This window comes from Hipposideros armiger, unplaced genomic scaffold (genome assembly GCF_001890085.2).
Source record: "Hipposideros armiger isolate ML-2016 unplaced genomic scaffold, ASM189008v1 scaffold_465, whole genome shotgun sequence".
In the NCBI taxonomy this organism is placed as follows: domain Eukaryota; kingdom Metazoa; phylum Chordata; class Mammalia; order Chiroptera; family Hipposideridae; genus Hipposideros; species Hipposideros armiger.
In genome coordinates this window covers 548,290-563,787 of record NW_017731815.1, presented here as the reverse complement: position 1 = coordinate 563,787, position 15,498 = coordinate 548,290, and the positions used below count along the sequence as shown (strand labels likewise).

At 35.8% G+C, this 15,498-nt stretch overlaps 1 protein-coding gene and 1 pseudogene across 1 annotated transcript in view; one reads left to right on the top strand and one right to left on the bottom strand.

Annotated features, from left to right (window-relative positions):
• Positions 1-15,498, bottom strand: part of CDK14 (cyclin dependent kinase 14) — a 504,392-nt gene that overhangs the window by 296,534 nt on the left and 192,360 nt on the right. The window contains exon 6 of the mRNA XM_019666203.1: positions 9,543-9,605. Coding sequence (XP_019521748.1) covers positions 9,543-9,605 — 63 coding nt within the window. The remainder of the gene's footprint in view (positions 1-9,542; positions 9,606-15,498) is intronic.
• LOC109395303 (ubiquitin-conjugating enzyme E2 N-like) lies at positions 6,914-7,371 on the top strand (annotated as a pseudogene).

The following is a 15,498-nucleotide window of genomic DNA, read 5'->3' as shown; positions in this document are numbered from 1 at the left end:
CAAGGTGAATGGCTTGAAGCTTGAAAGACAGGAGGGTGCATTTCCACTGGGTACTCCCCAAACGGGGTGTTTCCATCCTAAAATTAAAATAGCACATGGCATACTTCTAACGATTGTATTTCATCAATCTTTGGGGTGATTTCTTTTCAAACTGAGTTTCAAAGTACCTCTAGGAAAAAAGTCTGCTGCTTAATTCGCTGCCTTGATCCCTTTCTCTGATCCAAATTGTTACAAGCAGATCAGCAGATGATGCCAAGGATACAAAAGACATGTTCTGAACAACGAAACACAGGCCTCACATGTTAACCAGAAATTCACTACTTAGACCTGGTCAGCATATCCAACACAATATGAATTGACACATCAAATATCATTTTCTTTAGTGGGGGGAGAGTAGCGAACATTCACTAATGAAACTTTCTAGATAGGGAGGGTTATTTCCCAATAACAAATATAGGACCTAAAAGCTCAAAAGAAACCTGGACAGGTGCTGAGGCTAGGTGTCAAATTTTTAAAACAATCTTTCATGGAGTCATGGAATAATCATATTTCCCAAAATACAGAATGAGGAAAGGCTCTGTAATAGTCACAGTAATGCACAGTTGGAAATCATTACCAGCTAAATGAGAACTCTCATTCAGAATATGGAGAAAATCAGGTGTTATCTGATTTTCGATCTGAACATTAGAAAGTCTCATTTAGGAATTAATTCTCAGTGCCATCTGTATAAGACAATCTTAATTTGGCATAACATTATTCTGTCTGTTATACACCTGCGTGTTCTCTGGACTATGAAAGAAAAATAGCAATTTTTCAGTCATAATAACCCTCATATCTTTTTAATATAAATATTGAAATAAAGAATAAAGCAACTCAGCTTTCCACCAATAGGATTTCAGATAATTCAGAGAATAAGGCAGATAATTCAGAATTACTTTGGTTATTTTAGGTTATTCCAAAACAGCTCTTCTTTTTAAGAAAAAATAAGGCAAATGTGTTTTACCAAGGAATCTTCTAGAAAAGTCATTAAGCTACCATGGAAATGGAGGTACATTACATAAAACCATAGGAAGATCCAAATGTGGATTCAAGCATCTATATTTCTGGATATAAGCTAGGGACAGCATCAATTAATCTTTTTTTTCCCCATGAACCTTTATTTTCAATCTCCCATGCTTATCAATTTTTTAACGAATAGAAGAAAAACTGAATGAAGGATGAAATTTAGAATGCTATAGTCATTTTTTTTACTCGATCAATCTGTAATCCCTGATAATTAAAAAATGAAGAAGTAATAACAAGTTCTGCATTCAACTCAACTCTGATGGCCAAACCCCAATAAAATTCATAGGAAATGGTTTGTAAAGAGGGAAAAAAATAAACTAACCTACCAAAACAAAAAATCATCTAACCACTTTCCTACATGCCAATTATCATGTTATAGCAAATGGTTGCTACACCTTTAATCATCATAAATATTTACAACAAGGCCAATGTCCTCAGGCTTTTGATTCAGGATTTTAAATTGGTCTCTAAGTAATTAACTGCTAAAATTACCCATTTGTCTAAAATTGATATTATGCTAAGAAAGAAACCATTAGCTAACAGTGAATATTTATTTCAGAATGCCATATTGAGAACAGACACATTTGGTAGGCAATTAATGTAGCACAGTGATCCTAGAAATTTAGTTAACATTGGCAATTTTTCTTATGAGTTTATTCCAGGGCTTACAAGGAATATACATCAAGAAAAATAAAACTTTAAACAGATGTTTTGCTGGGAATTTGTACAAAATTACTATAAAATATTCCATGCTTTATTATGAAATCGCAAGTTACGTGCTTTTCCAGTTCTTTTTTTCCCCTTCATTCTTCAATGATACATCACCTTTATAATGTGTGAAATTTTACCTGATTCACACTAAAAAACCAATCTCCTCAATTCTTAGGTGCATGACGCCACACATCTTTATAATAAACAAGGATATGTGAAATATAAACAAATGTGCACATTTTTAGAAGCCAAGATGGCTGTTTAACGTGTTTCTTATGTTGTCTTACATGCTGCAGAATGATGAAAAGTCAAAATTGCCAAATTTAAAAGCAAAGTGATTTGATCACTCTGCTTTCCTTCTGTTCACCATAATAAATATACAGTATTTTTTATATTCTAATCATTTAATGATCTATGAACTATTTAGCCACATACAGAGCTTTAGAGTTATTAAAAGAACATCCTCTTTTAAAGATAATAGCTTATCTTACCTGGTTTTCGTATCTCCTTAAATTTAGAGAACCACTACAAGGTCTTATTTTATCTCAACTGGTTTTTTTTTAATTAACATCTAGCCCAGCATTATGAACAGCTGTTAACTTAGTAAATATTATTCTTATGGTCTCCATTTTGCATTCATAGACTTAAGTGACAATAAATATCACCACATGAAAAAAAATATGGTAATGCGTCAAACTGAAATACCCATGGGACATCTGTCACGTTGTCAGAGTCAGGCTTCTTTGAGACTAATTTCACTGCAGTGTAGATCCTACATGTAACCCTGGAGGAGTGTATTGTCTCTCAGCAGACAAATGGTGACGAGAAGTCAGTGCGTAATTAGCTGAATGGCCTCCCATGGAAACCAATATGTAATAAGGGCCGTCTGGGTCTGTGCACTGCAATTCAGGTGCCAAAATACAGACATTAAGAAGCTGCTTTCTATTTTTTACCTTCCCATACCCTCAGAGAAGGTGAAACTATTATCTTTAATAGGAAAATGATGATAAACCGGTGTGACTGAGTGTCGATAAAGTCACAAATAATAAGCTAATTACAGGAATTGAATGTAATAATCATGCAGTGTAGAGAAAAGAACATTGGACAAAATGTCAAAAATCCCTTTTTCATTTCAATGATCCTGATCTTTATTTTATATAAAATGTGACAGTTGAAATGGATGACTAATTTTAGGATGCTACTCCTAGAATGGGCTTGGCTACAGCAGGATCGCTTCAAGAAGTGGTTTTGTGTTTTTTAAATTATATCAACCTTTAATGCTTAAATTATGATGATCATGGAAATTTTATTTACAGCTAAGTCATTAAGTTTAATATGAATACTTTCCCCCATGCACAATAATTTGCTTTTCGTGGTGTTAATAGTTGCCTAGTTATTTTGTTTGTTGGTTTGTTTTCCTTTGTTTAGTTTTCTTTGCAGTTATCACTAACTAATCCAACACCAAACTCTTCTCCCATCTTGTAAATCTGCTCAGACACATTGGGTATACTACCTCCTAACAATTTCGTCTTCTTGGAAAAGTCTCTGGGAGACCTCTGACATGCTCCAATTAGACTGGTGGGTTACCCTCCCAGCCTGATGCATAACTGTCATCCGGGATTCTTTTCATCATCTCCCTGATGGTCTCCTTCATCTCTCTCCCGTGGGGCCCGTTACTTGCTTTCTTGGTCTTCTCTGCCTTGGTTTATGCCCTGAGTTCTAGTGCAGTACATCGTCAGGTAGCTTCCTGGGAACGAACGCAGAATTTTCAACTCCTTGAACATCTGAAAATAATTATTTTATCCTCACTCTTCATTAATAGTGTGTATAGAATATTAGGTTAGAAATTATTTTACATCAGAAGTTTCAAGCCACTGCCCCACTGCCATTTCCCTTTCAGTGTTGCTGCTGAAAAACCTAATTCCACTGTAAGTCTTGATCCTCTGTGGTAAGCCTAGTTCCTTTATGTAGGATTTTTCTTTGAAGACTGTGTTCTGAAATTTTGTATAATAACAGTATTGTCAGTCTATTTTCATTAAATGTTACAGCCATTTAGTGGACCCTCTTAATCTTAAAATTCACATCCTTCACATCTCAAAAAAGTGTGGTTTAATGATTATTATTTGAATGATACCTTCCTCTCTGTTTTCTCCAATCATTCAGATGTTGGCTCTCCTGGACAGGACTTCTAATTTTTTGATATTTTCTTTCTCATTTTTCAGATTTCCTCTATTTTTCTGGTAAACTTCTTCAATTGTATCTTCCATCCTTTTTTATCATTGTTGTTTTAATTTCTGTCATCATATTTTTAATTTCTAAAACTATTTTGTTCACTGAGTTCTTTGGGACAACAACATATTCTTTTTTTATAGATATACTATTTTCTTTTACCTCTTTGAGAACACTAATTGGAGTTTTTGAAGTTTTCTTTCCTGTATTTATCTATCAAATCAATGCAAGAAACTTTGCTTCATACAAATCCCTGCCATACTCTGGGACACCCAACCACAACCACTTCGCCAGCAGAATTAGGCAGTCAGGCTGTAAGGTTGTGAGAGAGGAACAGGCCAAGACTGCTAACAAGCACACATGTACTCCAGGCTGTGGGGTAAAGCCATGCAGGGCCACAGGGACAACGAGGGAGACTGTGGGTCCTGGAAGGTACCTGGGCTCTCAGCCTTGGATCTGAGAAAATGCCCATTCTTTTCTACCAAAGTGATATATATATTTTTTAATTTGATTCTGATTCTGGGAGATTAGAAGACAGCCTATATATGAGGTCTGACAATTAAGTTAGTGAACTTGTTGCAACAATGTTGCTAACCTTTTTTGATATCAGAGTGATTACTCATTATGAATTTGTACCAATTGGACAGTTAACCAAGTTTACTGTTTGGAAGTGCTGAAAAGGCCATGTGAAAAAGTTAACGAAAACAACCTGAACTTTTTGCCAAAAATTCATGGCTCTTGCATCACGACAATGCACCAGCTCACACAGTACTGTCTGTGAGGGAGTTTTTAGTCAGTAAATAACTGTATTGGAACACCCTCTCTACTCACCTGATCTGGCCCCCAGTGACTTCTTTCTTTACCCAAAGAGAAAGGAAATAGTGAAAGGAAGACATTTTGATGACATTCAGGACATCAAGGGTAATACGATGATAGTTCTGATGGCCATTCCAGAGAAAGAGTTCCAGAATTGCTTTGAAGCATGGACTAAGCGCTGGTGCTGGTGCATATCTTCCCAAGGGGAGTACTTCGAAGGTGACTGTAGTGATATTCAGAATGAAGTATGTAGCACTTTGTCTAGGATGAGTTTGCGAACTTAACTGTCATACCGTGTGTGTGTGTGTGTGTGTGTACAGAGAGTGCCAAAAAATGTGTACACATTTTAAGAAAGAAAAACTGTATTAAAATTGTAATACTCAATATATACCAATAACAAAAGATGGATACAAGTCACATTTGACTTCTGCAATTACAAGAGGTGCTCAAAATGGTTACTATCAGCGTCCAGGCACTTCTGATTATGGCGAACTACAGCTTGAGCAACGTTGACCAAAGTGTCCACTTGTATACATGTTTTGGCACCCCCGGTGTGTCTTTGCTGTGGAGCCAAATTTGAAGACCTCTTTGATGACTACTAAGGTTTCTTATACCCTTAAATATTTCAAGAACTGAGACTGTCCAATGCATTTTAGCAACTCCTCAAGGAGCCAAGATTTCAATAGCTACAGGGAAAGGAATGCCCATATATCAACATATTTTGCTGCCTTTCAGTGATTCAAAACCTCATAAGAAGAGGTAAATCACATCATGCTCTTTCAAAAGCAAAACATTTTGTAAGGCATCAATTTGTGACCACGTTAAACAACTTCTGAGTGGCAACAAGGAACAATTCCTGCTCTATATGACTAATATCTAGACTTGCTGTGGGTGTCGCATATAAGTTCTGAGATGTTATTTTTAGGCTGACTGAACATTTCATTCACCATTAAGTGTCTCACCACACTCCAGGAGGCACCAACCCTTGCAGTAGTAAATCCATTTACTGCCATAATACAATCTGGATTTGGAATATAGGTAGCAAACACTAAATACATGAAATATGATGAACAACCAAAGGGTGAAAGAAAAACATACGAAACCTGAATAAGAGCTACTGAAATACAATATCAAGAAGTGCAACATAGTTCCTGAAAAATCAGCCACCCAGAGATCAATCTCCCCATGACCATCAGGAGACGAAGGAAAAATAAAAAGAAATGGAAGAAAGAGAACCTACAAATACTACAAAAACCACCAGTGACACTGACCTGAGGACGGTAAACATACAGATGCTTTGTGAAATGAGCTCTCTCTCTTTTTTTCACCAACAAAACGTTCAACCAATACTAGCCAATAACTAATGACACACAGGTTAGTGAGAAAACCAAGCAAGAATAAAAAGCCACTGATGCCATGGTTTTTTGAAAAGGTTCATTCAGCTCTTTAATCTCAATGCTGTCACTGAATTTGAAAGTCAGAAAGTCAAAGTTAGTTGAGAGTGCTTGTTGATTCCACTGAGGCTGTGAGTGCCCTGGGCTCCCCAGAGCAAAACGTCTCTATCTGTACTTGCTACAGATGCCCAGGGTCAAACTGAGAAAGAAGAATAAGGATGTACTGTAGTGTTGATTTAGAATCCAATCAATCCTAAAAAGAGAACAATTAATATATAAATGAGACAATTCATGATGTTTTAATGTAAAAAAAATTACCTTCATATTATATCAATGTTTAGAGTTGGACTTAAACATGGGCAAGATCAATAAAACAAGTTTCTTTATCTGTTAAAATTTCTTCCCCAATCTAACTACTAAAAAACTATGTCAATGAAGACAGATTTTGAAGAAAAATGAATAGTCAAAAAATTTAAAAGAAATCTATCAATAAAACAAACAAAAACAAAAAAGGAGATATATAAAAAAATCAACAAAGATGGCAAGTACCATGTCAATTCTATTATTTATTTTAAAAACAAGATTTTTCAAAGTAGATACAAGTTCCCGTGTTTTAAAAATGTACCTCGTGACTCGTGCGTGAGGCGAGCGGAGCCGGAGAAGAGACCAGAGGCGGAACTTGGGACCTGCCAAGATAGATGGCCGGGCTGCCCCGCAGGATTGTCAGGGAAACTCAGCGTTTGCTGCCAGAGCCAGTTCCCGGCATCAAAGCACAATCAGATGCGAGCAACGCCCGTTACTTTCATATGGTCATTGCTGGCCCCCAGGAATCCCCCTTTGAGGGGGAAACTTTCAAACTCGAACTATTCCTTCCAGAAGAATACCCAATGGCAGCCCCTCACATACGCTTCATGACCAAAATTTATCAACCTAATGTAGACAAGCTGGGAGAATATGTTTAGATATTTTGAAAGATAAGTGGACCCCAGCACTGCAGATCCGCATAGTCCTGCTATAGATCCAGGCTTTGTTAAGGGCTCCCATCCCAGACGACCCATTAGCAAATGACGTAGCGGAGCAGTGGAAGACCGACGAAGCGCCAGCCACAGAAACTGCTAGAGCATGGACTAGGCCATATGCCATGAATAATACTTAAATCGAGCTGATATCAGTGTGCATCATTTCTCCTGTTCTGCCAAGACTTCTTCCTTTTTTTGTTAGCATTTAATGGACACAGTCTTAGAAACATTACAGAATAAAAGCCCAGACATCTTCAGTCCTTTGGTGATTAAATGCACATTAGCAAATCTATATCTTGTCCTGATTCACTATTGTAAAGCATGAACAGAGGCTAGAGTAGCATCTGGATTGTTGAAAAACGTTTAAAAGCAGTGCCCCCGCCCGCTTTTATTCATTTCCCTCATCTTGGTTTAAGTATAAAGCACTGTGAATGAAGGTGGTTGTCAGGGTTAGCGGCAGGGGTGTGGGTGTTTTTCTTTGTTTTTGTTTTGTTTTTTGAGGGGGTAGGTAGTTTTATTTTAACTTCCTGGGTTCCTTCCCCACCTTTTATGCTGATCTAATTGCATTGGTTAAAAGCAGCTAACCAGTTCTTTAGACTATGCTCTCTAGCCAAGTCTAATTTTATTTAGATGCTGTAGATGGACAAGCTTGATTGTCTGAACCAAAATGGGAACATTAAACAAACATCACAGCCCTCACTGATAACATTGTGACTTTGCTATCAAGTGTAGAATTCTCTCTTCAAGAAAAAGCTTGTGACCATTTTGCATGGCTTGTCTGGAAACTTCTGTAAATCTTGTTTTAGTAAAATATTTTTTTGTTATTCTTAAAAAAAAATGTACCTCATAACTGACCACAAAAACCCTCATTAATGCCACACATATTAATAAGCACCTGCAACTTATTAAAAAATAAAAAAACAATAGAAAAATGAACAATACATAAGAACAGGCAACGTATAAGAGTAGAATTATAAGTGATCAAGAAACTTATGAAAAGATGCTCAATGTCACTAGCAGTTAAGAAAACACCAACATAAAAGACATTCCACTTTTACTCATCACAGTGGCAAAAATTAAAATGATTGGTTACAGTCAATATTAGTGAGAGTAGAGAAAAATGGTTCTGTAATTTACAATCTTGCGAGGAAATATTCCACATTCATTAACACTGATATCATGTCTCTTGTTTAATAAAGAAAACTCATTAACTAGACAAGCAAAAGAAATAAGACTTTGAAGGTTTTAATACTAATATTTACCCTAAAATCTCATAACACTAACATTCTGGAAATCCAAAGATCTATGAATAAGACACAGTTGAAAATTATTCATACTATGTACTAATAGGCAGCTATTAGAAAGATTGAACTATACAGTTATGTATTGGTTTTAAAAGAAATGCATGAATATTTTAAGTTCAAAATAACATAACTTATTTTTATAGAGCAAAAATATAACAAAACTCCATATCAGCATATATACCTCTATAAACAAAGGAAAAAGTAAAAAAGAAAAAAAATGCCATGTTGCAAACAGTGGTGTAGGTAATGAATGGGAAGAAATTGAGACAAATAATTTCACTGCAGATACATCTATAGTACTCAACTGATTCTCAGGATCATGAAATGTAGTCATTTGAATTATAAAATGTAGGCACATCATTAAATGTTCAGATATAACTTTGGAACTTCTAATTTCCTAACATATACCAAAAAAGATATTCCTCTTTTAAGCCTGAAATTTGGGGATAATTTCCCAAGATAGTTGTTAATTTAGATCTTATAAAAACTTACTTCTTTTGATATACAGTAATCCAATTTATAGTGAAAGAAATGAAAGAGAGCAGTAGAGAATAATAGAACCATTTTTACCTGTTTGTACATACAAATGAAAAGTAAGCACTGTGAATTCACCACAAGACTATTTTGGATCATAATAAGACTTTGTAATGAAACCAAAGAGTACTTCAGTATGGGTTTCTAAGGCACCGCTACGCTACCTGAGATGCCCCTCTACTGAAAATAGTGCTACAACAGCATTCTAATGGATCTCACTCAACACTGGCAAATGTTTTTCCATGAAGAAAAAACAGGATAAGATCTAAACAATAATACTCCAGTGAAAATATTTAATGTTAAAGCATGGTTTGCAACCACTAAATGAAACAATGGCTACAGCTCAGCTCAAATTATTTCTCTTTATACAAAAAATTTAAAAATGAAAAAGTTATAGTAGAGATTAGACTTTGGCTCAAAAATTGCACACGAAGAACGCTAACCCTTGGCTTAATAAGATCTTTTCCTACCTTCACATTATCTGGATGTAGTCCCCCAGGGTGCTTGTCCATGTACTGACATAAATCAGTGTGCTAGAAGAAAAAAGGGAAAATATATTAAATCCTTCTAGCTATCACATGATGAATCAATATTTTTCTACTTCAAAGTTACCAATACATTCTGAACAAAGCAAACATAAGACAAGTGGGTGGATATTGTGTTTATGCAGTTGCACGATCCTCCAACCCCCATTTTTTAACCACAATTGAATCATTATCTTTAGCTCTAGGCTCTGTTTTATATTAAACATATCTGTGTATTAGAAGGAGTTCATGTCCATAATTTGTTAAGTGCTTAATTTCCTCCTCGTTAAACATATATCTCTTTTAATTAAAAAAAAAAAAATTCTTAACTAAAAATATATACTTTAACTAAAAACACAAAACTAACACAATTAACCAATCCAATTACAATTTCAATTATCTTGTGTTTTTCAAGTACAAATGCAGGTTAGGATTATTTTGTATGAGATGAAAATACTACCAATAGATCATTATCGTAAAATTAATCATTGGATTTATTTAAATTTCTCTTAGCTGTATTCATTAAAAAATAATTTTCAGGTTTACAGAACTCCTGAATATATTTGACAAAATATATTTTATAAATTAATAGAAATACTTTCAAAATTATAAATTAAGACAAAAACACATCTGGATATAACAAAAAAGGAGTATCACTAGACATTATTCTTTTAAATATTCCAAGCTCTATTTGCCCACAATTATGTAGTTTCCTCTTAATTGTTTTTTTCTGTTTATATTATAAACTATGTAGAATTTTGAAAAAAAGCATGTAAAGTTGCTACTCTAATTTTTTTTGTCTCTTGGAACATACTGTAAGATTTATAACACTGAAACATTTAATTATTCTGTAAAAGTCACTGAACATAAGTATTCATGTCCCGCTGTCAGGAATCAATTATTGAGGAATTATGAGTTTTATGACACATTCAAGAACCTTGCTGTAGCCATGGTGACAACAGTTCAGATTCCTTTACTGAGATTTTTACTTCATGCCAGGTGGTAATTCATGAGGATACAGAGCACAATTTAGCATTCATTCATTAATCACCATGCATGTCTTGAACCCTTATTAGTTCCAGGCACTACACTAGTCCCTAAAGACATAGACTTCAATGAAACAGTTGTACATGGGAAAAACCAGACACGCTAGGATTTATAGCACAGTGTGCTGTGTATTACTTTACAACAGTACTGAGTAATGTTTGAGGGCATAGCAGGGAGAACATATTGTGGTCTGAAGATTTCAGAAAGGCCTCTAGAAGAAGCTACCTTTAAGTGAGACATGAGTAGAGAATCAAAGAAGTTGGCCATCGAAGGTAAAAGGGTAAAAAGGGGTCAGAAGAAATGCCCTCCGATATGTCCTAGACAATATTGCCTTTTTTTGGACCACACTCAAGGTGTTTAATAACTTCCAAATCGGTCAAACTCCACAAGGACAGAAACTGTGTTTGGTTTGGAAGTTATTGATCTCTGGTCAAGGGAAAATGTCAGACACAAAGACCAGAGTAAATACAGGTGGAAATAGTCTTGCATGTAGTATAGCTCATTAAAAATGCCGTTAAAATATAATTACAATGGGTTCCACAAAATTTTTCTAGGTGACTATATGAAAGTTTTATATCATGCATTTAACAAACTGAGGAATGAATTCTGTACCTCAAACTGCTACTTTGTAAAGCAATACTATTAATTTCTCTATCCTTTCAAATAGGGCAAACAGAAAATTTTTGAAGAAAGTAATTTTTTAACCTATAACATGATATACAAAAATAAGGTATTATTTAAGATACTGCCCATACACAGTAAGACCCATAAGAAAAAGAACTGTATCTAATTTGTTCATTGCTTCACACACAAGTAAAACGGTACATAGAAAGTACACTGAATCATCAATTATAATATATCCATGGTATGCTAAAATTTGTATTAAAAAGGTAAAAATTCAGTTTACAAAACAAAGAAAATCAAATTTACACTGTTGCCAAGATACAAAGTAGTAATCATAAACAACATAAAATATAAAATAAAGAACATATTTTTTATTATATATTTATATTATTTATATTTTATGTTAGTGACATTGGTAAATATCGATAAAAATTGAATCAGAATATCAACATAAATATTAGACATAATAGAATTCAAGGAAAATGTATTAAATATTAATTCACCTAACAGCATGGAATATCAATATAAGCAAAAATTAATAAAAATATAAGAAGAAATTGAAAATTCACAAAATATTGAAGGGCTTAGCTTCTTTCTAAAATCAACAAATGAAATTGGCAAAATAAAAATAAAGGAAGGCTATAAAGGTTATGAATAACACAATTAGGTTACATGTTTACTTTTGTGTCCAACAAATAATCTCATGCTACACAATGCTTTTTAAACACAAATGGCCTACTCATAAAAATTGACAATATATTAGACAGAGAGAAAGTCTCAAAAGTTATCAGAAAGCAGAAGTCATAGTACATCTTCTCCCCACCAGTAAATAAAATTAACATCAAGGTATCAGTATACTCTATTTCATCAACTCTACGATATACAATTTTTATCTTGATATTGTAATAATAGCATTAATTTGCTAGTATCCAGGGATTAGCTGGAATACAGATGTCATTGCCTGTGTTTGAGCAAACTTTTTTTTTTAATCTAATTGCAGAATTATTACTCTGATAATATGAGTCACCAACAAACAACTTAAGGACCATTTGAGGAAGAAAGATGAAAAGATGTAATTGTTATCTGGAAATCATTTAGTAAAAATTTCAGGTAAGATTTTTATTGTAAATACTAGAATTAAAACCTACAGGGCTCTTTCAATAAGCATAAAGTAGGGCCAGACGAGTGGCTCATTGGTAAAGAGTTGACTTGGGAGTGCAAGCTCTGAGCAGCAGGGCCCCGGTTCGAATCCCACATGGACCAGTGATGCTGCACCCTTTACAGCTAAGATGGTGAACAACAGCTCGACCTGGAGCTGGGCTATCGTGGAGCTGGACGGCAGCTGGCGTGAGCTTTTGTGAGCCGGAGTGAGTGGCCGTCCAATGGCTGGCAGGCGACTACCTCACCCGGGAAGAGCGCAATGATAATACCAACATGGGCCAGTGAAGCAACGTCCTCCACAACTAGACTGAAGAACAAAAAACAGCAACTTGTCTGTTCCCCTTCCCTGATTCCCCAACGCTGTTCCCCTGCCCCAATTACCCAATAAAATCTTAAAATAAAACAAAACAGGAAAACATAAATCATTAAATTTGATTCTATAAGAGACAGGAATTGAAGAGCTATACCTAAAAAAGGTACTAAGTTCAGAGGGTTTTCATGAAAAACCTTCCAAAGCTTCAAGTAACAGATATAAATTATTCTAGAAAAATGAAAAAGACAAAAATGCTTCCCATTCCTCATTTAAGGTTACAATGTCAAAGCACGCAAAAACAAGGGAGAGGTAAAGAGAACTAAACCAACCTCTTTATAATCACAGATGTATACATTTTAATTATATACAATAACATGTAACTAATGCATCAACACCAAACAGAGTGAAACCTAAAAATGAAAAAAAAAAGTGCAACATAAGAACATCTATTAATGTGTTCCTCAAAATTAACAAATTAAAGAAGTGGAATGGTGTTGGGTGCAAAACTTTTGTGGTAGTATATATTTGACATATGTTTATTAAGTGCTGCTATTGTATAAATAAGACAAAAGTTTACATTCTGTGGAGTTTACCTACTTCCAAAGTATTATAGTTTTTTCCAAGAATAAAGTATTTAAGTTTTTTGTTTAAAATTTTTAAAAAAGCCATAAAGAAGGGAAACTATCAGGAGTGAGGAAAAAGAATTCTGGATCCTCATGGAACACATGCTATCCTTCCGAGCTCATGCCCAAGGACATCAGCATCATGAGCTGCAGAGAGAAGGATTCTCCAGGAACGAGATCTCGTGAAATTTACTAAAGATTTTTCCAAACCTTGTAAGTTTTAAAATTCCTATTTCCTTAGATGTACAGCATGAAAATGTGTGTGTGTGCACCCATCACACGCACATCCACAGCTGTCATGAACCGTGTAACCTTGGGCATGGTACACAACCTCTGTACGTCAGTATCTTCATCTACGTAAACAGGATAATCTCCATATACCGACTCATGTGGAGATTGTGAAAATTAATGAGTAAATACCCAGATGCTTTCGGAACATTGCCCAGCACATGGCAGATGTGACAGATGATGATGATGATGATAGCAATGATGACAAGGATAAGGATGACGATGATGACGATGATGATGATGATAATGGTGACTTTCTGTGGTGTGTTTGGAGTAGGGAGGGATATTTGGAAGGATTGCCATTAAAATGGAATGATAAATATAGTCAGAAAATTGGAGCTTGTACGGGTAGCAGTTCATCTTTATATATACATTCTCCAGGTCTGTGTGTCCAGACATTTCTGTTCACACCTCACTAATCTCTGTCCACAACCACTAAAACTACGTCTCGCAAATACGATGGACCTCAGATTGCTCTGGATCAGTGGTCGGCAAACTGCGGCTCACGAGCCACATATGGCTCTTTGGGTACATTCCATCTCAAAAGTTTGCTGACCCCTGGAAGAGCCAATCCTGTCCCTCACAATAATTTAAAAATTATTCAAGATATATTTTTACATAATCACCACTATGTGAATATCATTTAAAAATTTTACAAATGAAACTATGATAGGTTTATTTTCATTTTCAATTTTACTTCAGAGCCACATGTACGTACCCAAAGAGCCACAAGTGGCTCGCGAGCTATAGTTTGCTGACCACTGATGGCTCTTCTGTCTCAAAAGTTTGCCAACCCCTGCTCTGGATGACTAGGGGTAAGAATCTGGGGAATCTCAGATGGAGGAAGAGACAAGAGGTAGTACAATGTCCCCTTTTGCACCATAACAAACTTCTGTTCTATCTGCATTAAAAAAATGGTTTCTTTTCCCTCTTTCTCTTTTAATACACAGAACTATATCTGGGACTGCATTAGATATGCCAAAATCACAAATTCCATCACATCTTTTTAACTTTGGATTATTTGCCCCCCTTATGATTTGCACTGGTTCATAAATACAAAACCAAACTTAAAAATAATGCTGGAAGGTACTCTGTCATTCCATTTTTTAAAGTCATCCTGGGTATAAAAGTTCCGAGCAGAAGGCCCCTGAGGCACAAGACCAACAGATCACTATCCTCTGATGACACACAGATAATCTCAGATGCATCGGGCTTGCTCTCTGGCTATTTCTTGTTCTACTAATAAAAGGGGAACCTTTAGGCTAGATGCCTGGTGACTGCAGATCAGACCCCCTCGCCCTTCGCCCTCCAGTCTCTGTCTTGGCTCTCAGCAACATGTCCTCTTCCTCTCACTGCATCTAGCCTCGCCTCATCTCCCCACCCCGATTCACTCCATCACGGCTGCTGCTCTTCAGGGGAATGCTTTCTGAAGCACTTGTGTCTGACAGGGTTATACCTGAACGCCTAAGAACACCTCATCCATCTTCCATGGAGTAGGTGGTTTGAAATGAAGCCATCAAGTGCGGCGAGGCTTGCAGATGAAGCAGGAGGCAGAGGAAGGGCAGAAAGAGGCTCCGAAGGCTCAATCCCCACCCCAGCATATATGTCGTCGAAAATCAGGTTCCTCCTTCCTCACGCGGCACGAGTTGGTTATTTACATAGGTGCAGGAGTGTTTCTAGGGGAAGGAATTTAAGGAACGTGTCTGAAACCGTAACAGCCGGCACATAAAGGTTCTTGGTAAAGAAGTTCGCCACAGTTACTATTTGGGTTTCCCCATATTGATGTGATTACTCTGTGGCTGGATCAATTTAGAAGGCAGGAGAGAAACCTCCTTTCGTAAAAAGG